The sequence below is a fragment of the Salvelinus sp. IW2-2015 genome, linkage group LG20, assembly GCF_002910315.2.
Source record: "Salvelinus sp. IW2-2015 linkage group LG20, ASM291031v2, whole genome shotgun sequence".
In the NCBI taxonomy this organism is placed as follows: Eukaryota; Metazoa; Chordata; class Actinopteri; order Salmoniformes; family Salmonidae; genus Salvelinus; species Salvelinus sp. IW2-2015.
In genome coordinates, this window is record NC_036860.1 from 64,475,006 (window position 1) to 64,497,958 (window position 22,953).

The window sequence follows — 22,953 nt, forward strand, 5'->3', positions numbered from 1 at the left end:
TGGTGGTCAGTTGTACTGCASGAATGGAATGTAAATCACAGAGGATAGATGTTGTGGTGCCAGCTGCAGAGAAGTACTGGGGTGTACGAGATTTTACTGCAGAAGAGTTACAGGATATTTTGAACGACAATGTCCCCGTCCTCCTAGGCTGCTGACCTGAAGTAGGATCAGATAGGACCAGAGTAGTGGAATAGTGGGGAGGTTTTAATGGGTTCAGGATTAGTTGGTAGGTCAATTTTTCACACAGTAATGAATTCATCAAGAGACATATAGCCAACTTGATACAACTGTGGGATGCATTGGAGTCAACACGGGGCAGCATCCATGTGGAACGCTTTCAACACCGTGTAGAGTCCTGACGAATTGAGGCTGTTCTGAGGGCAAAAGGGGGGAGGGGGGGTGCAACTCAGTATTTGGAAGGTGTTCCTAATGTTTTGTACACTCGGTGTATATCATATCAGTATTACAACCAGGCATCAGCTAATTACAGCTTTTCAAATAAAATCTCACTAGTTAGGTTTCTATCCAATTGGCGAATGCGGATAAAAATCAGTGATCGATGACGTAGTGCACACAAAATGTACTGAATAAAAAAATCACAAACTATTGTGTTAAATAGAAAATGTGCCTACTCTGATCTTGGCACCTGTGACCTAGCCCACATCTCCTATATACGATGTGGGTAGGCTGTGTAGGTTGGCTATCTACATGAGATTATGATGGATAAGAGCCAGAGTATTTGTATTTGTCAAACGGCAGTCACGCATCAATCACCATGTCACCAGAATAAGACCCTCTATTTATTGGAAAGCAGCATCAAGCTTATCAGTTCCACCACCCTTCATAACTTATTTCATCTGTAGCCTAATAAACTGTGTGGTTTCCCGAGTCGTAGTGGGAGGACCATACACCATATCATCGCGTGACTCCAAATTTACTTTGATATGGTTATTTCAATATTTGCGCATAGACGTTTCCACCACTATTTACCGCATAATACATTTTACTGACACAAAAAGATCCCACCATGTAGAACCAACAAATTATCTGTCAGCATTTACAAAATTACACCGAAACCTGTTTCCATCACAGCTGTCGTGATAATTGTATTTAATTTTATACGATATGACTTCACTCAAATAAAACTGGATGGAAACGTGGTTACTATGGTAATATTGCTACGTTTCACTTTAACCATGCTAACAATTTAAAATGGTGACAAATGTTTCCCTACAATCAGTGTCTCAGTCATAGGCATAAAATCAGTATTTTTTTTTAAATGTATTAATTGCATGGTGATTCACATTTTCGATCATTTAAAAACTACTACATGATAAAGTACAGTCAACAACAGGCACTTGGCCCTACAAACATTGATTAATTCAAGACCACTTCACATAATGGCACTTTACCCTCAAGTCCTGTCTTGTCCACCCACACCCACACGCACGCACACACACACAGACCAAGGACACAAAACCACATCACCTAGCAACAAGTTACATATGGAGTATCCTGTTCCCAGATCTGTTTGTGCTGTCTTGTCAACTCCTACGATCGATGTTTAGCTTGACAGTGACAATAGGAGTTGGCAAGACAGCATAAACAGATCTGGGATCAGGCTACATATGGAATGAACAGAGATAGAATGTGACATTGGTTGAACAAGTTGTCCTCATCCAACTACAATATGTTGTACTAAGTGGCATGGTCTTATATAGGCACAGAGATACTGCTATGGTTTGGACCAAAGAGTTGAGTTCCATTTAAGTTGTGGTAAACTAATCCATCCGTTCCCAGAGTGGATTCTAGGCTTTCCCAACAACCTTATCATTTTGGGGGAAGAGTTTTTTGGACAAAAATGCCTGAATGTGAGGCCAGATCTTGTTGGTTTCCGTTCCTGAGAATGTCTCCAACATCCCTTTGCTCCTGTTGGTAGAAACAGACATTAGTACCTCCTGACAGTCATCATAATAAACATAAGCACTAGTTTTGAAACAGGTAGGTACTCCCTGATTGTCTCCAATAAGAACACATATTTCCACATTCCAATGCAAAATGTTTTGCTACAGTCTAGTCTACTGAATACAACCTAGTACTCAACTACATAATGCTTTCAAGGTTACCAACATAGATTCACTGTTTAACAAAGGGAAAGAAATCACTGGAATGAATTCACTGTCTGATCTCCTGTCTGAGCCTGAATCCTTTGTTACAGTCCCAAGCTATTTCAGTTCTCAGACCGGCCCCTGTAGTAGGGTTAATTCAGAGTTCTCTTCCCGTTGTCCAGTTACCAGTGACAAAGAGCCCCAGAAGCCATCTTAGAAATAACTTGGATGCTTTTAACATCCTATGTACACAGGAGCTCTTGACTAATGTTTTCCTTCCTTAATTGGCCACAGAAATAGATGTGATATGAATCAAAACTGACATTGAGTCATGCACAATGATGTCTAATTGAGATTAATGTCCATTTGTTATGTCCCAACTTTGAAAGGGCAGATATAAGCCTTAAAGCCTATGATGTAAGAAGATAAACTACAACGTTATTACACAGTTACAGCTTATATAATGTAATAATGAATATAAAAGCTAAAAAAAAATATATATATAGCTCAGGTTTGGGACATTACCTGTAGTACTCCAACACGGGTTGTGTCTGGTTTTCGTAGGACTTCAGCCTCCTGGTGATGGTCTCTGGTGTGTCATCGTCTCTCTGAATCAGAGGCTCTCCAGTGACATCATCAAGGCCCTGTAGCCAGGAGGGCCAACCAAAACAGACCAAACAGTGAGCGTGTTAAGATATGCCATTTAACAGATACTTTTATCCAAAGCAATTTACAATGGTGCGTGCATACATTTTCGTATAGGTGGCCCAAGCAGGAATCAAATCCACAGTCCTGGCGTTGCTAGCATCTTACACAAACTGAGCTACACTGAGGTATATAGCCTAGTGGTTAGAGCGTTGGGCCAGTAACCGAAAGGTTGCTAGATCAAATCCCAGAGCTGACAAAGTAAAAATATGTTGTTCTGCCCCTGAACAATGCAGTTAACTGTTCCTAGGCCGTCATTGTAAATAAGAATTTGTTCTTAACTGACTTGCCTAGTTAAACAAAGGTTAAATAAAAAATATATAAATATTGGACGATTTAGTAGTCCAACATACACTTTACATACCACTATGTCAGTAAACACCACAGCCTAAGCCAGTACTGCCTGTTCTGAGAAATGCATGGAGGGGGAACTGAACATTCATGCAGAAACCTGTATGGTTAGTAGAAAAAAAAAAAAACTATGATAACCTTGCCTTAGGTGACGTAGAAAGCAAACGTGAACAGACCCTTGCGAGAGTAAACCATATACACCTCCCTCCCAGATCAAGCAGCCTCTGAAGTGCAAAGATTAGTAAGAGGCTGTCATCTACTGAAGTGTCATCCTGTTTGCACAATTCACATAAAACGCTGCTTTTTGACTACATTTGCACCTCTATTGTATGAAGCATTAGACTCAACACATTGGAATACAAACACTACTGTAGGTAAGTGTTTAACCTGAAAGTCTTACTATTCAAATTGCATTCAACCTCCTACCAGCATGTTTGTAATTGCAAAAAAACAACACTAGCACAGGTACAATGAACAGGCTCTAAAGAGCAGAATACAGAAAGCTGCTGGGAGAGGTGAAGGAGATTTCATTCRGTGTTCTTTTCATGGTTAAGAACAGTTGCTCTTGTCATTAGCTAGCTTTAGCTAAATATCAAGCTGCTCTTTTAAAAGCTCCTAATTCACCATGCAACCACCTATTTGAAATCGTAATGCTTTGAGCATATGCTTTAGCCTCTTTGGAGTGTCAGATGAGCAGGGTTTGCAATTGTAGGGCTTTTCTATTGGTTTCATTGCGCCAGGCAAGTTCAATCAAACACAGCTAAAGTACTTAAAAATACTCCAAATAGTATTTGAACCCAGGTGTGCTAACAATGTCTTGTTTGCTCCAGTTTAATTGTATGGACGAGAGCAAAGGTCCCCACTTGGATTGCCACAGCAAACGAATGCCACCCTGGATGCGTTTGGAAATGGCACCCTATTCCCTGTATAGGCCATAGGGCTCTGGTCAAAGGTAGTGCACTATATAGGGAATAGGGTGTCATTTGGGATGCCCAGTTTTATCTGTCTAATCCCTTCTTCTGCCATCTGTCTCTTTCTCCTCTAAATCTCTCCAGGCCGCAGGTACACGCAGTCTGTGCCCTACTTTAACGTTCCAGGATAGTTTTTTTTATTTTAATACCCATATTTTGATAGCATGACTTGTAAGGGAGCCAGGCGCTGTCAGGTGGTTGCATGGTGAAAGAGCAGCTTGATATTCAGCTAAAGCTAGCTAACGACAAGAGCAACTGTGTGGTGGGAGAGATGGAACAAAGCAGTCTTATCAAATTGTTTTTAAAAATACACAGTGTATAAGTGTGTTTTTACTATCCTGTTACATGGTTATTACATGTGTAATCATTTTAATTATGTTGTAATAAGGCCTGTGTGTTAAAACAGCCACATACATTTGGAGCATAAGCTTCAATATAGCTCAGTAGTATCTAGCTGTCAAATACATCTGTGACTCCGACTATACTTACAGAGATCTTGGGCGGGTTGAACTCGATGTTGTAGACGCGTCCGCTGGGCAGGTGGAGCCAGCGAGAGGTCAGTCTCTGTTTGATGGTCTGGAAAGGAACGTCCATGTTGATGACTGTGTCCACACTGCACACGCCGTCTAGAGTCTCCGCCTGAGTCACGGTGCGGGGGAACCCTTCCAGACAGGAGAGACCAGTGTAAGCATAGAGCTATATAATACACTAGTGGTTGATGTTATAAACCTTCATAACTTGACAATGTCCATTCTAGAGTTTTATGTTCACAATCTTCCCAAGTGGGAACCCTGACAGGAAAGTAGAGGCCCAGAGACATGGCTCTTTTCCAATTCATCTTTCTGCGATTCCTCTCATCTCTCCTCGCCTCCTTCTTAACCGTATAGGTGGAGAAGGTCCAAGGTCCCTTCCCTCGTACCTTCTTCTCCAATGTGTTTCAAGTTCTTTGGTGTCCACATCACCAACAAACTGTCACAAAACACACCAAGCCAGTCGTGAAAAGGGCACGACAACGCCTTTTCCCCCTCAGGAGACTGAAAAGATTTGGCATGTGTCCCCAGAACCTCAAAAAGTTCTACAGCTGCACCCTCTAGAGCATCCTGACCAGTTGCATCACCGCCTGGTATGGCAACTGCTCGGCATCCGACCGTAAGGCGCTACAGAGGGTAGTGCGTACAGCCCAGTACGTGACTGGGGCCAAGCTTCCTGCTATCCAGGACCTATATACTAGGCGGTGTCAGAGGAAGGCCCGAAAATGGTCAAAGACTCCAGTCAACTTAGACTGTTCTCTCTGCTACCGCATGGCAAGCGGTACCGAAGGGCCAAGTCCAAAAGGCTCCTAAACAGCTTCTACCCCCAAGCCATGAGACTGCTGAACAATTATTAAAATGTTATTCGCTGTTTATTATCTATGCAGTCACTTTACCCCTACTTGCAGTGCCTTCAGAAAGTATTCAGACCCCTTGTTACGTTACAGCCTTATTCTGAAATAGATTACTTTTTTTATTTTTTATCCTCAGCAATATACAGAGGGTACTGTCACATGTGCTCCTTCTTTGGCCTCTAGGTCACCAAGCTGCTCGTTATGGCACACACCTGTCACCAGCGTTACACGCATAATGACACTCACCTGGACTACATCACCTCCTTGATTACCTGCCCTTTATATGTCACTCCCTTTGGTTTCTTCCCCAGTCGTCATTGTTGCCGTTTCATGTCGGTGCGCTGTTCGTGTTTCTTGTTTTGTTCATTAATTTATTAAATGTAGTCACTCTCTGAACTTGCTTCCCGACTCTCAGGGTACATTGCTACAATGTGTCTCTCTTCAACAGCACCCTGGAGAGGCGCGCTGGGAATGAACAATAGCAATATTTTGCGGCCTTGCCTTTGTGGGCACTGCTTATCATAGGGCGGCATCAGCACTCACCTGAAAAGCCCATATGCCACTGGTTGAGAGAAAGGTGCGTCTTGGTCGGTTTAGCGACCAACTAATCCTGCTTAATGAGCAGGCCGTCCCTGGACACAGAGACATAAAAATGGTATCCAATAGTTCATCTGACTCTGGGGTACTAGACGAAGGGCCTCATTACCAAAATCCCAAAGTATCCCTTTAACATGACGCATGCATGACTGTACTATTTGCCATTATCTCCCACTTTGACAGCTATTTTGAAATGGAAAACCGCCTTGGGCCAGGCTGAACACAAATTGATCTGATAGTCCATCCGCCTAGCATCACATATCAGTTGTGATATTAGTGGCCGAAGGTTATTTAACCCTTTAAAAGCAATTTTCATAAATAGTAGATGTGAATAGTCCGGGTGGCTATTTGATTAATTGTTCAGCATTCTTATAGCTTGGGGGTAGAAGCTGTTCGGGAGCCTTTTGGACCTAGACTTGGCGCTCCGGTACCTCTTGCCGTGCGTTAGCAGAGAGAACAGTCTATGACTTGAGTGACTAGAGTCTGACAATTTTTTCAGCCTTCCTCCTACCCCGGTCAACAGCCCTGCACCCCCCACAGCAACTTGCCCAAGCCTCCCTCATTTCTCCTTCACCCAAATCCAGATAGCCGATGTTCTGAAAGAGCTGCAAAATCTGGATCCCTACAAATCAGCCGGGCTAGACAATCTGGACCCTCTCTAAAATTATCCGCTGCAATTGTTGCAACCCCTATTACTAGCCTGTTCAACCTCTCTTTCGTATCGTCTGAGATCCCCAAAGATTGGAAAGCTGCCGCGGTCATCCCCCCCTTCAAAGGGGGAGACACTCTAGACCCAAACTGTTATAGACCTATATCTATCTTACCCTGCCTTTCTACGGTCTTTGAAAGCCAAGTTAACAAACAGATCACCGACGATTTCGAATCCCACCGTACCTTCTCCGCTATGCAATCTGGTTTCCGAGCTGGTCATGGGTGCACCTCAGCCACGCTCAAGGTCCAAAACGATATCATAACCGCCATCGATAAGAGACAATACTGTGCAGCTGTATTCATCGACCTGGCCAAGGCTTTCGACTCTGTCAATCACCACATTCTTATCGGCAMACTCAACAGCCTTGGTTTCTCAAATGACTGCCTCGCCTGGTTCACCAACTACTTCTCAGACAGAGTTCAGTGTGTTAAATCAGAGGGCCGGTTGTCCGGACCTCTGGTAGTCTCTATGGGGGTGCCACAGGGTTCAAATCTCGGGCCGACTCTCTTCTCTGTATACATCAATGATGTCGCTCTTGCTGCTGATGATTCTCTGATCCACCTCTACGCAGACGACACCATTCTGTATACTTCTGGCCCTTCTTTGGACACTGTGTTAACTAACCTCCAGACGAGCCTCAATGCCATACAACTCTCCTTCCGTGGCCTCCAACTGCTCTTAAATGCAAGTAAAACTAAATGCATGCCCTTCAACCGATCGCTGCCCGCACCTGCCCGCCCGTCCAGCATCACTACTCTGGACGGTTCTGACTTAGAGTATGTGGACAACTACAAATACCTAGGTGTCTGGTTAGACTGTAAACTCTCCTTCCAGACTCACATTAAGCATCTCCAATCCAAAATTAAATCCAGAATCGGCTTCCTATTTCGCAAAACAAAGCATCCTTCACTCATGCTGCCAAACATACCCTCTTAAAACTGACTATCCTACCGATCCTTGACTTCAGCGACGTCATTTACAAAATAGCCTCCAACACTCTACTCAGCAAATTGGATGCAGTCTATCACAGTGCCATCAGTTTTGTCACCAAAGCCCCATATACTACCCACCACTGTGACCTGTATGCTCTCGTTGGCTGGCCCTCGCTTCATATTCGTTGCCAAACACACTGGCTCCAGGTCATCTATAAGTCTTTGCTAGGTAAAGCCCCGCCTTATCTCAGCTCACTGGTCACCATAGCAGCACCCACCCGTAGCACACGCTCCAGCAGGTATATTTCACTGGTCACCCCCAAAGCCAATTCCTACTTTGGCCGCCTTCCCTTCCAGTTCTCTGATGCCAATGACTGGAACTAATTGCAAAAGTCACTGAAGCTGGAGACTTATATCTCCCTCACTAACTTTAAGCATCAGCTGTCAGAGCAGCTCACAGATCACTGCACCTGTACATAGCCCATCTGTAAATAGCCCATCCAACTACCTCATCCCCATATTTATTTATTTTTTGCTCCTTTGCACCCCACATTCATCTTCTGCACATCTATCACTCCAGTGTTTAATTGCTAAATTGTAATTATTTCGCTACTATAGCCTATTTATTGCCTTACCTCCCTTACCTCATTTGCACACACTGTATATAGACTTTTCTATTGTGTTATTGACTGTATGTTTGTTTATTCCATGTGTAACTGTGTTGTTGRTTGTGTGGCACTGCTTTGCTTTATCTTGGCCAGGTCGCAGTTGTAAATGAGAACTTGTTCTCAACTGGCCTACCTGGTTAAATAATGGTGAAATAAAAAAATAAAAATAGGTCCTGGTTGGCAGGAAGCTTGGCCCAATGATGTATTGGGCTGTACGCACTACCCTCTGTAGCACCTTACGGTCGGATGCCGAGCAGTTGCCATACCAGGCGGTGATGCAACTGGTCAGGAAGCTCTCGATGGTGCAGCTGTAGAATGTTTTGAGGATCTGGGTACCCCTGCCAAATCTTTCAGTCTCCTTTTCAGTGCCCTCTTCAACTGTCTTGGTGTGTTTGGACCATGATAGTTAGTTAGTGATATGGACACCAAGGAACTTGAAAATCTCGACCCGCTCCACTACAGTCCCGTCAATGGGGGCCTGGTCGGCCCGCCTTTTCCTGTAGTCCACGATCATCTCCTTTGTCTTGCTCACATTGAGGGAGAGGTTGTTGTCCTGGCACCACACTGCCAGGTCTCGGACCTCCTCCCTATAGGCTGTCTCATCGTTGTTAGTGATCAGGCCTACCACTGTTGTGTCGTCAGCAAACTTAATGGTGGTGTTGGAGTCGTGCTTGTCCAAGCAGTCGTTGGTGAACAATGAGTACAGGAGGGGATAAGCACGCACCCTTGAGGGGCCCCGGTGTTAAGGATCAGTGTGGCAGATGTGTTGTTGCCTACCCTTACTACCTGGGGGTGGCCCGTTAGGAAGTCCAGGATCAAGTTGCAGAGGGAGGTGTTTAGTGATGAGCTTTGTGGGCACTATGGTGTTGAACGCTGAGCTGTAGTCAATGAACAGCACTCACATAGGTGTTGCTTTTGTCCAGGTGGGAAAGGACAGTGTTGAGTGCGATTATATCATCTGTGGATCTGTTGGGGCGGTATGCGAATTGGAGTGGGTCTATGGTTTCCGCGCATGATGGTGTTGATGTGAGCCTCCCTTTCAAAGCACTTCATGGCTACCGACGTGAGTGCTACTGGGCGGTAGTCATTTAGGCAGGTTACCTTGGCGTTCTTGGGCACAGGGACTATGGTGGTCTGCTTGAAACATGTGGGTATTAGACTCGGTCAGGGAGAGGTTGAAAATGTCAGTGAAGACACTTGCCAGTTGGTCTGCAAATGCTCTGAGTACACGCCCTGGTAATCCGTCTGGCTCCACGGCCTTGTGAATGTTGACCTGTTTAAAAGGTCTTGCTCACATCAGCTATGGAGAGCATGATCACACAGTCGTCCGGAACAGCTGGTGCTCTCATGCATGATTCAGTGTTGCTTGCCTCAAAGAGAGCATAGAAGGCATTTAGCTTGTCTGGTAGGCTCGCGTCACTGGGCAGCTCGGTTTCCCTTTGTAGTCTATAATAGTTTGCAAGCCATGCCACATCTGACAAGTGACAGAACCAGTGTAGTAGGATTCAATTTTAGTCCTGTATTGACGCTTTGCCTGTTTGATGGTTCGTCGGAGGGCATAGCGAGATTTCTTATATAGGTCCGGATTAGTGTCCCGCTCCTTGAAAGCGGCAGCTCTAGCCTTTAGCTCGGTGCAGATGTTGGCTGTAATCCATGACTTCTGGTTGGGATTTGTACATACAGTCACTGTGGGGATGCCGTCGTAAATACACTTAATGATGAAGCTGGTGACTGAGGTGGTCTTATAGCCAGCATCAGTTTGTGGTGGTAAATAGACGGCTATGAATGATATAGATGAGATCTCTCTTGGTAGAGCTTATCATGAGGTAATCTACCTCAGACGAGCAATATCTAGAAACTTCTTTAACATTAGACATCGCGCACCAGCAGTTATTGACAAATAGACACACACCCCCGCTCCTCTTCTTACCAGACGTAGCTGCTTTGTCCAACCGATGCATGGAAAACCCAGCCAGCTCTATATTATCCATGTCGTTGTGCAGCCACAACTCAGTGAAACATAAGATATTACAGTTTGTTTATGTCCCGTAGATAAGATAAGCTCGACCGTAGATCATCAGGTTTGTTTTCCAGTGATTTCACGTTGGCCAATAGAATTGTAATGGCAATTTACTCACTCGCCTACAAATCCTAACCAGGCACCCCGACCTTCTCCCTCGGTATCTCCGCCCCTTTCTTCACGCTAATGACGGGGATTTGGGCCTGTTCTCCGGAAAGCAGTATATCCTTTGTGTCGGACTCATTAAAGAAAAAATCTTTGTCCAGTTCGTGGTGAGTAATCGCTGTTCTGATGTCCAGAAGCTCTTTTCGGTCATAAGAGACGGTAGCAGAAAATMTATGTACAAAATAAGTTGCAAACAATGCAAAAAAWATATATAAAAATAGCCCAGTTGGTTAGGAGCCCGTAAAACGACAGCCATCCCCTCCGGCACCATTATTCAAGAATAGCTTAATGAGTGCAGGTGCTGTTTACTGTTCAGCAGCAAGCTGTTCAAATAATGTAAATGTTTCTTAGAAACAAATTCCTAGTCACTTGAAGGTGTCTGGAGTGTACTGAATGCCTTTTTAAAACATATGCCTATTGCCTTGTCTATGTTGATATGTCTAAATCTGAGTAATGGGTGGCCTGGCTGGTCTAGCGGTAATGCTGCAGCCTCCGACACACTTCATCGTTTAAGTCCGACCTATATTGCCCTTTGATACAACCTTTCTCTATCTTTCCCCATTGTCATCCTCCCTCTCGCTCTCTGTTGGCGTAATGCGTATGGTGCAGGTGCTTACTGCTTACCGTCCAGCAGCCAGCTGCTCTGCTCTATGCTCCTCATCTCTGTCAGGATGAGACGGGAGATGACGTCATCAGGTACCAGCTGACCCTGATCGATGCATGACTTCATCAGAAGACCCAGCTCTGCAAGAATTCACGGTGGAACAAAGATCAGAGCGGTCATCTTTAGTATTTAAACATGTACACATTATGCACTTCATCAGAAGACCCAGCTCTGCCAGGAGAGGAGATACACAGAGCAACATAAAGCTAAGACCCAGCTCTGCCAGGAGAGGAGAATACACATGAGCAACTGATAGTATTATGCTTGGTGGGATTTTTATGGTGACGCCGATGCTTCTGCTCAGGAGAGGAGATACACGTTTTAGTTTTATTGTTTCTTTTATATTTTTCTCTTTTTTATTTTTTTTATTTGTTTTATTAGCTATTTTGTTTATTGTTGATCTCTTAGGCGCTCTGTGGTTCTAGTGCAGAGGATAGTGCTAGTCAGAGTTCATGCGAATTTTTGATTGTTGGGCGAATGAACGTGTTTAGATTTTCGTTTGTGTGGTTTCTTCAGTGTCTTTTTCTGCATGGTAGGAGGAGATACACAGAGGCATACATTTGTATAATTGCTTTTTATTTTTAGACTCAGCTCTGCCAGTGATGAGTGTAGTATTTTTTGCGGCTGGGTGATTAATGTATATTTCATTTGTTTTTTATAATATTTGTCTTAATTTTTTTTGTATTCTTTTTGTTTTTTTTTTTTTTTTTTTTTTTGTTTTTTGACGAGCAGCTTCCTGCCCCGGAGGAGGAGCAGATGCACAGAGCAACATAAAGCGAAGACCCAGCTCTGCCAGGAGAGGATGCAGAATAGCACAAGGATCAGAGCTGTGATCTTAGCTTTTTATTATCTCAGAAGACCCAGTTCTGAAAGGATAAAACACAAAGCTGTTATATTTTCCTGCTCTGCCAAAAGAAGAGATACAGGAACACAAAGAGCTCAGCTCTGTCATCTTTATTATGCATTCTCTAGTGAGAACATATTCTACCAGACCTTATCCTGTCCAGAATATAGTTTATATCTTATATAACATGTATATTAAAGACAAAAAGATCCTGTATCTTTACCAAGTCAAGAAAAGACTGACAAAATCACCCCAATGGATTGCGATATGTACTCAAATAAACTATATTTCTGATAGGTTTATAAAAACTTTAGTAGATTATTTCCAGGCCAGAATTATTTTTCTCCTTTCCCCTTAATTCAGGGGTTCTCAAAGTGGGGTCTGACGTATTTATTGTTTTCCTCTTTAGTTAACTAGGCAAGTCAGTTAAGAACAAAGTGGGTTAACTGCCTTGTTCAGGGGCAGAGCGACCATTTTTTTCCTTGGCAGCTTGGGGATTCAATCTAGCAACCTTCGGTTATTGGCCCAACGCTCTAACCACTGGGCTACCTGCCGCCCAAATTGCAGGAGGTCCCCGGCCAGGTCTCAAAATATATATATATATTTTTATAATACTTTTCCTTTTACATAATTATTTTAAATGAATATGACTAACAACAACTTAAAATGTTTTGGCCAAGCGATCTGTGGAATAAGTTTAGAGTGTAATAGAATACAATGTAATATTATGAATCCACAATTTATGGTCTGGGAGGCTCACATGAATATTGGTATCCACAGTACTCCACCAATTGTATCTTTTTAAACTGAATACTTCATGTATTCTCCAAAAAGTTTTTTTTTTTATAACATAAATGCACTGTAATTTAAGCTTTAAATTAGCTTTGGGGGCTCCCGAGTGACGCAGCGGTCTAAGGCACAGCATCTCAGTGCTAGAGGCGTCACTACAGACACCCTGGTTCGATTCCGGGTTAGGCCGTCATTGTAAATAAGAATTTATTCTTTACTGACTTGCCTAGTTAAATAAAGGTTAAATAAAAAATACAATAAATGATTAAAACTGCAAAGTTCTCTGCCTCATGTAAAAATGTGTAGAACTGCAGGAAATGAGCTTGAAAAGTACAAAATGTTCTCTCCAATGCCAAGAGGCGGGCCTTTAACATGTTAATTCCCTGGGCCCGAGGGCAATGCACTGCCGAAGTCATAACTCCTTGTATGCTATTTTTTTTAAATCTCACTCGAGTTGTGTTCTGATTATGAGGGAATCCTTGATTAATTTGCTATCATAAAAGCGGTCCCCGCCCCCAAAAAGGTTTGAGTCTGTCTGACTCCAACAGCAGAAAATAATTTCTGTAACAGTCGAGGGAGGAGGTTTTGCAGGCCTGGGCCATATAAGGAGCAGCATAGAATGCTAGCCTACTGTGCACAGTGGAGCTCATCTCAGGCTACAACAAAGAAGCTACACACCACACTGAAAATAATACAGGCTTGCATTCTTTTAACTATTACATTCTTTGAGGACTTGGCACACAGCAAGCCATGTGCCAAGTGTGCACGTACTTTAAAAAAAAGGTACTATTAAACTGATAACTAGATCACAGATTGTATGGGCAATAAAACAAAGTCTTTCATCATGTTTTAAATGTGGGTGTTCTGAAAGAACTCTGTAGTCCTTTATGTGTTTCATATCATTCCAGTGTGGGGAAAATTAGCAAGGGGATGTGGGAACAAAGTCCTTGAAAGTCAGTGGTCTGCTATAGGCTACTCCTCCGTTTATGATGGTCCTCACATCTGATGGGACTTCAGTCAAGATAAGAGCTAGAGCAGTGTGATAACAAGTTGCAGTTACATACCAGACCACATGACCTTCACTGTAAAAAGCTCAGGTGGCAGGTAGTTCAGATATCAGGGTACCTGTGCACAGGTCTACTATAGCTGTAGATCTGCTGTAAAAAATTGTTTCAAAATAAAACTTCTTTTTTTTTTGGAACAACTCTTCTTTCCACTCAATAATATGAGATCGGGGTCTTGTCAGCTCTCCAGTCAGGCTCGACCTTTTTGCAGCAAGATAAGAATATGATTGTGGAACTGGACTGAACTGTTTCTCTTATCATAGCCAGACCAGAAAAACACTTTTTTTGTTACTGCTGAGGAGAATTTTGTTTGCAAGGTATCGGTATATTACCATCTCTGTAATCTTTGAAGAATAAAAAAATGATAATAATCTTGARCTTTCTCCCAAGGGGAGTCGGGTAATGGCCAACCACCATCGTCGTTTTCAAGACATCGCATGCTTCATTGCATCATCTTGTGGATAACAATTTGTTTATTCTCTGTTACATTTTGTGCATAACATCCAAAAGAATCTGATTGCATCCGATATTTTCATATTCATTTTAGTTTATGAATGATTCTTTTTACAAGTATTAATATCACACATCTACAATTTATCCACTGGTTGAATCAACGTTGTTTTCCACGTAATTTCATTGAAATGACGTTGAACCAACGTGGAATAGACGTTGAATTGACGTCCGTGTCCAGTGGGTCTGAACATGGTAGCAACGTCTACGCTATCTAATGTGTCAACTGCTGCTGTTCATGCATGATAAAAACCTAACACAAGCAAGTGGGAACAATCTGACTACTTCGAGAAAACTGACAAGGCTATGCATTACTTCAAATTCTGCTTATTTTCATCATCAGCTATAGCAGCCATTTCCATTATCTGCTTTGTGTGGAGAGGTTAAGAACTGCACCATGGTCTAATCTTACCTGTTTGGGCTTTAATGTTGGCTCTCAAAAGGTCTCCACTTGAAAGATGCGTTAATCCGAAACGTTTTACTACGCGCCCCGACACTGTGCCCTTCCCTGAACCTGGAGGTCCCATGATAACCACCCGGAATATCCTTTGTAGAACCATTTTCCAATGTTATTGTTGTAATCAGCACGTCCTTCCCATGAAGCTGTAATTTGTGAGTTTAAACAAGAGAACTTCTGTTCGAGCGGAATTCTCCATGCACCCTTGGTGGCCAAGTCTATCCACTGTGTGCAAAAGTGCAATCGCCTACTGTGGACGACTCCTGTAGCAGTTCTAGTTTGGCTCTTGAAATCAGCTCTTTTTTCGAAGACCTTGAGGAGGAAGAAGTTCATAACGAGAAAACCGCTTCGTCTCGCTACTCGGTGAGGACGCTCGCATCCACACAGCCCCAATCTTAACGACGTCAGGAATAATAGCGCACTCTGGCGGATTTTGGGTCCGACATCCACCAAGACGTGCACTGTTTCGCCGGCTGCTTACCATCGCGCACAGTTTTATATCAGAATTAGACGTTAACCCATGTTTCTCAAAGGTCAAATTTCGAAGTTGTTCCATTGACTTGTATAACGMGTGACCTGGCTTGAATAGCCAGCCCACTATAGCCTATTTCCTGCCTTGTCCTTATTCCTTTAATCAGGTCCAGTGATAATAAAAGACATTACATGAAGAAGAAAAAAAATATAGTAGGAAATGTGTCCTGTGAATTGTATAACACTCTTATGTAATTCGTATGGTGCCTGGGTTAAATAGAAAAGCGTGTTGGCAAGTGTTAATACTGCCTGGCTGGCTGCAATTTAATRGCTCATCAGATTTAAACTTCAAATACTGTACATTGGACCTGCTGAAACCAGGAAGGTGCGCAGTAGACGGACTGTTTTCCGTTACAGAGCTGGCTGTAGTAGCCTAATCCCCATCACAATTTCCCAGATATCTGTGCATGTGGTGAAATACGAGTTTTTATTGCCTACTCTGTAGGAATTAAATTAATATTACCCTTTGCCCTAGAAATGCACCACGTTGTTTTCTGTTGTTTGGTGCTTTCTAAATAAGGATATGCTATGTTTTTTTGTGTGGATTTATAGCCTTTTATTTTGACCAAAATAGTCGTAGGCCTATTGTTCTTTAGTCATAGTGTTCCTAGTTTAAATTTGTGTTGCTGTTCTGGTCCATTAGTGTTCTTTATTTTGTCATGTTTTGTGTGGACCCCAGGATGAATAGCTGCTGCTTCAGCTACTGAGGATCCGAATAAAAATCACAATAACATAAAATACCATTTGGAGAGATAATGGGTAGGTTCAAGCGATGACCATATGCTTCCCAGTAGAAACACTTCAGAAGAGTTCGTGCATAAATTATGACGACCTTTTTTGACGTTTTTGTTCGTTTTGGACTTCGGTAAGGGTTTTTTCGGCTGATCTGTCACACAACATTTTTTCTCATGGCAAACAGAAGTTCCGGAGCCGAAGTGTACGCCCCTTCGTCAATGATTGGTCAACTGTAGGTATTCTTCAATAAAGTCTTTGTTGTCATTCAACAATAGACAACTTGTTTTCATGTATGTGGGTATGTTTAAATCAGCGAATGAAGTCGGGGGAGATGCATCTATGACAGCCGGAAGTCAGGCACTGTAGCTGTTCTCCAACAGCAAAGATCAGATCAACATGGCAGTGTCAACATAGATCAAATCAAATAACATTTTATTGGTCACATACACATGGTTAGCAGATGTTATTGCGAGTGTAGCGAAATGCTTGTGCTTCTAGTTCTGACCGTGCAGTAATTTCTAACAAGTAATCTAACAATTTCTCAACAACTACCTTATACACACAAGTGTAAAGGAATGAATAAGAATATGTACATATAAATATATGGATGAACGATGGCCGAACGGCATAGGCAAGATGCAGTAGATGGTATAGAGTACAGTATATATACAGTGGGGAGAACAAGTATTTGATACACTGCCGATTTTGCAGGTTTTCCTACTTACAAAGCATGTAGAGGTCTGGTAATTTTTAATACTAGGTACACTATCAACTGTGGAGAACGGAATTAAAACAAAAATCACCAGAATACACATTGTATGATTTTTTAAGTAATTCATTTGCTTTTATTAGGCTGAAAGACGCATATAAATAACATACTAGACCCGCGCCTGACTCTCTCACATACCTAATAATTCAACTCTTCATATATAGTATATACCCTGACCTGATCTAGATCCATCCGGGCCACACGTATGTTTTTTCGTTTTTTTTAAGGTATTTTTTTTTTCTTATCTTTATGTTGTCTCACATCTTTTATATTTTTTCTGTTCTATTACTATTTACTTGCATACATCAGAAAAGCAGAAGCTATACTATTGGTAAGAAACCTTTGTTCTTAAAACAGAGATCATACAGTTCTGTAGTTCTTGACCAGCTTTCCCCGACACACTGACCAACGCCAAGCAGTGGATTTTTGGCACCCACCTGCTCCTCATACAGACCTTCTCCAGATCCTTCAGACAGCCGGCTTTTCACGAGGGCTGTGGCATCGCTGGGAACATGAACACGCACACGAAATCGAGCAATGAGAACTACCTTTTTCCAGCTTATAGCTGCTCCAGAGACGACGAGCTAGATACGACTCCAAAAGAATTAATATTCTTTTTCTTATCTATTTCATTCTGTTTTTTTTATTTTTCTTTTGTGTTTTTTTTTTTTTTAATTTGTATTATTTTTTTTTTTATTTTATTTATTTCTTTTTCATTTCCGATGTCACGTCATTTCTTCTTTTTTATTGTAATTATGATTACTTTTAATTTATCTTTTTTTTAAAAAATAAATTTTTTTTTTTATATTTTTTATTTTTTGTTTTTTTTTTTTAATTTTTTTTATTCTGTTTTTCTATTGTTTTCTTTTTTTTTTTTTTCTTTTTTTTTTTATTTTTTCATTCAGTTTTTTTTGTTTGTGGCGTTCAGGTCTGGAGCCTGGCTAGCACATCCAGGCTTGAGATGCTCTCCTTAACTGGAGCATCCTTTAGTTGCACATGGTGCTGTGTAGTCGTCTGTGTATTGGCGTACGTCGTTTGCTCGGCACAAAATGGCTGGGGAGGACGGAGGCGTCACGAAACCCATCTTCGACAAGACTGCCCCGCACACACCCGACCCTCTACCTCGCCATAACCGCCACGACCTCACCACGCCGTGCCCGACCAGGTTCTTCTCTTCATGGCTCCTTTACTTAGGGAGGAGGTTGTTGGCCAAGATCTGCGATACATGGCCCCATCCATCTCTCCCCTCAATACGGTTGCAGTCGTCCTGATCCACCTTTGGGGCTAGACAAAGCCATCCCCAACGAATCGATGTTCCAATAGCACCTCTCCCAGGCTTGTCACGGGTTGGGATGGTGTTCTTTGGGGTTGCTCATGTCCTCTTCTTCTTCCTCCAAACACGGCGAGTGGAGTTTAGACCAAAAAGCTCTATTTTTGTCTCATCAGACACATGACTTTCCCATTCCTCCTCTGGATCATCCAGATGGTCATTGGCAAACTTCAAACGGCCTGGACATGCGCTGGCTTGAGCAGAGGACCTTGCGTGCTGCAGGATTTTAATCCATGACGGCGTAGTGTGTTACTAATGGTTTTCTTTGAAACGGTGGTCCCAGCTCTCTTCAGGTCATTGACCAGGTCCTGCCGTGTAGTTCTGGCTGCATCTCAACTTCTCATGATCATTGATGCCCCGAGGTGAGATCTTGCATGGAGCCCAGACCGAGGGTGATTGACCGTCATCCTGAACTTCTTCCATTTTCTAATAATTGCGCCACAGTTGCTCGCTTCTCACCAAGCTGCTTGCCTATTGTCTGTAGCCATCCCAGCTTGTGCAGGTCTACAATTTTATCCCTGATGTCCTTACACGCTCTCTTGTCTTGGCAATTGTGGGAGGTTGGAGTCTGTTTGATTGAGTGTGTGGACAGGTCTTTTATACAGGTAACGAGTTCAAACAGGTGCAGTTAATAAGGTAATGAGTGGAGAACAGGAGGCTTCTTAAAGAAAAACGAACAGGTCTGTGAGAGCCGGATTTCTTACTGTTTGGTAGTGATCAATACTTATGTCATGCAATAAAATGCAAATTAATTACTTAAAATCATACAATGTGATTTTCTGGATTTTTGTTTTAAGATTCCGTCTCTCACAGTTGAAGTGTACCTATGATAAAAATTACAGACCTCTACATGCTTTGTAAGTAGGAAAACCTGCAAAATRGGCAGTGTATCAAATACTTGTTCTCCCCACTGTATATGAGATGAGTAATGTAGGGTATGTAAACATTATATWAAGTGGCATTGTTTAAAGTGGCTAGTGATACATTTATTACATCCAACGTTTAATTGTTAAAGTGGCTAGAGATTTGAGTCAGTATATTGGCATCCTTGATGATCTTTATGGCCTTCCTGTGACATCGGGTGCTGTAGGTGTCCTGGAGGGCAGGTAGTTTGCCCCCGGTGATGCGCTGTGCAGACCTCACTACTCTCTGGAGAGCCTTACAGTTGTGGGCGGAGCAGTTGCCGTACCAGGCGGTGATACAGCCCGACAGGATGCTCTTGATTGTGCATCTGTAAAAGTTTGTGACTGTTTTTGGTGACAAGACAAATTTCTTCAGCCTCCTGAGGTTGAAGAGGCGCTGTTGCGCCTTCTTCACCACGCTGTCTGTGTGGGTGGACCATTTCAGTTTGTCCGTGATGTGTAAATARTAGGAATAGATTGTCCACCATCTATGCGTTATCCAGACAGAAAAGAGAAATAGGCAAAAGAACATTTCAATTTAGAGCAATAAAGAAATTGAATAAATTAACAGAGCAAACCAGAAACCTTTCAATATATACATTTAAATATTATTTTAAACGATTTAAATATAATACATAGAAATGTTGTCCCACAACACTAAATTGAAATGTTCTTTTGCCTATTTCTCTTTTCTGTCCCGTCGATGTGGATAGGGGGGTGGTTCTCTCTGCTGTTTCCTGAAGTAGATGAGTAATCAATATTTTTTAGATTGAGTATTTATTGGGTGATTATGTTAGTATATTATGTATGTTTGTAATAGTGTGTTATATGTGAAAATGTGTTTGTATTATAAATTGTATTTTAATGTTTAAGGACTCTTGGAAGATTAGTCCAAATGGGAACTAAAAGAGATCCAAATCAAATCAAATCCCCACTACTGTCCCGTCGATGTGGATAGGGGGGTGGTTCCCTCTGCTGTTTCCTGAAGTGCACGATCATCTCCTTTGTTTTGTTGACGTTGAGTGTAAGGTTATTTTCCTGACACCACACTCCGAGGGCCCTCACCTCCTCCCTGTAGGCCGTCTCGTCGTTGTTGGTAATCAAGCCTACCACTGTAGTGTCGTCTGCAAACTTGATGATTGAGTTGGAAGCGTGCATGGCCACGCAGTCATGGGTGAACAGGGATTACAGGAGAGGGCTGAGAACGCACCCTTGTGGGGCCCCAGTGTTGAGGATCAGCGGGGTGGAGATGTTGTTTCCTACCCTACTCAATTTTTTCTTTGAAAGGTGGTCCCAGCTCTCTTCAGGTCATTGACCAGGTCCTGCGTGTAGTTCTGGGCTGATCCTCAACTTCCTCATGATCATTGATGCCCACGAGGTGAGATCTGGCATGGAGCCCCAGACCGAGGGTGATTGACCGTCATCCTGAACTTCTTCCATTTTCTAATAATTGCGCCAACAGTTTGCTGCCTTCTCACCAAGCTGCTTGCCTATTGTCCTGTAGCCCATCCCAGCCTTGTGCAGGTCTACAATTTTATCCTGATGTCCTTACACAGCTCTCTTGTCTTGGCCATTGTGGAGAGGTTGGAGTCTGTTTGATTGAGTGTGTGGACAGGTGTCTTTTATACAGGTAACGAGTTCAAACAGGTGCAGTTAATACAGGTATGAGTGGAGAACAGGAGGGCTTCTTAAAGAAAACGAACAGGTCTGTGAGAGCCGGAATTCTTACTGGTTGGTAGGTGATCAAATACTTATGCTATGCAATAAAATGCAAATTAATTACTTAAAAATCATACAATGTGATTTTCTGGATTTTTGTTTTAGATTCCGTCTCTCACAGTTGAAGTGTACCTATGATAAAATTACAGACCTCTACATGCTTTGTAAGTAGGAAACCTGCAAAATTGGCAGTGTAATAATACTTGTTCTCCCCACTGTATATGAGATGAGTAATGTAGGGTATGTAAACATTATATAAAGTGGCATTGTTTAAAGTGGCTAGTGATACATTTATTACATCCAACGTTTAATTGTTAAAGTGGTAGAGATTTGAGTCAGTATATTGGCATCCTTGATGATCTTTATGGCCTTCCTGTGACATCGGGTGCTGTAGGTGTCCTGGAGGGCAGGTAGTTTGCCCCCGGTGATGCGCTGTGCAGACCTCACTACTCTCTGGAGAGCCTTACAGTTGTGGGCGGAGCAGTTGCCGTACCAGGCGGTGATACAGCCCGACAGGATGCTCTTGATTGTGCATCTGTAAAAGTTGTGACTGTTTTTGGTGACAAGACAAATTTCTTCAGCCTCCTGAGGTTGAAGAGGCGCTGTTGCGCCTTCTTCACCACGCTGTCTGTGTGGGTGGACCATTTCATTTGTCCGTGATGTGTAAATATTAGGAATAGATTGTCCACCATCTATGCGTTATCCAGACAGAAAGAGAAATAGGCAAAAGAACATTTCAATTTAGAGCAATAAAGAATTGAATAAATTAACGAGCAAACCAGAAACCTTTCAATCTTGATGTGGATAGGGGGGTGGTTTCTCTCTGCTGTTTCCTGAAGTAGATGAGTAATCATATTTTTTTAGATTGAGTATTTATTGGGTGATTATGTTAGTATATTATGTATGTTTGTAATAGTGTGGTTATATGTGAAAATGTGTTTGTATTATAATTGTATTTTAATGTTTAAGGACTCTTGGAAGATTAGTCCAAATGGGAACTAAAAGAGATCCAAATCAAATCAAATCCCCACTACTGTCCCGTCGATGTGGATAGGGGGTGGTTCCCTCTGCTGTTTCTGAAGTGCACGATCATCTCTTTGTTTTGTTGACGTTGAGTGTAAGGTTATTTTCCTGACACCACACTCCGAGGGCCTCACCTCCTCCCTGTAGCCGTCTCGTCGTTGTTGGTAATCAAGCCTACCACTGTAGTGTCGTTTGCAAACTTGATGATTGAGTTGGAAGCGTGCATGGCCACGCAGTCATGGGTGAACAGGGATTACAGGAGAGGGCTGAGAACGCACCCTTGTGGGGCCCCAGTGTTGAGGATCAGCGGGGTGGAGATGTTGTTTCCTACCCTCACCACCTGGGGGGCGGCCGTCAGAAAGTCCAGGACCAGTTGCACAGGGCGTGGTCGAGACCCAGGGTCTCGAGCTTAATGAGGAGTTTGAAGGGTACTATGGTGTTAAATGCTGAGCTGTAATCGATGAACAGCATTCTCACATAGGTATTCCTTTTGTCAAGGATGGTTAGGGCAGTGTGCAGTGTGATTGCGATTGCGTCGTCTGTGACCTATTGGGGCGGTAAGCAAATTGGAGTGGGTCTAGGGTGTCAGGTAGGGTGGAGGTGATATGGTCCTTGACTAGTCTCTCAAAGCACTTCATGATGACGGAAGTGAGTGCTACGGGGCGATAGTCGTTTAGCTCAGTTACCTTAGCTTTCTTGGGAACAGGAACAATGGTGGCCCTTTTGAAGCATGTGGGAACAGCAGACTGGGATAGGATTGATTGAATATGTCCGTAAACACACCAGCCAGCTGGTCTGCGCATGCTCTGAGGACGCGGCTGGGATGCCGTTTGGGCCGGCAGCTTGCGAGGGTTAACACATTTAAATGTTTTACTCACGTTGGCTGCGGTGAAGGAGAGCCTGCAGGTTTTGGTAGCGGGCCGTGTCGGTGGCAATGTATTGTCCTCAAAGCGAGCAAGAAGTTGTTTAGTTTGTCTGGGAGCTAGACATCGGGGTCCGTGAC

General features: G+C 42.9%; 1 protein-coding gene across 1 annotated transcript; it reads right to left on the reverse strand.

The window, feature by feature from the left end:
* Positions 1 to 1,468: 1,468 nt before the first annotated feature.
* On the reverse strand, positions 1,469 to 15,355 carry LOC111981757 (GTP:AMP phosphotransferase AK3, mitochondrial). The gene is made up of 5 exons (XM_024013173.2): positions 14,897 to 15,355; positions 11,238 to 11,357; positions 4,625 to 4,797; positions 2,634 to 2,752; positions 1,469 to 1,929 (listed from the first exon to the last, which is right to left on the reverse strand). Exons 1-5 carry the CDS (start codon positions 15,042 to 15,044, stop codon positions 1,809 to 1,811), a joined length of 681 nt encoding a protein of 226 aa, XP_023868941.1. The 5' UTR covers positions 15,045 to 15,355; the 3' UTR covers positions 1,469 to 1,808.
* Between the last annotated feature and the right edge of the window lie 7,598 nt (positions 15,356 to 22,953).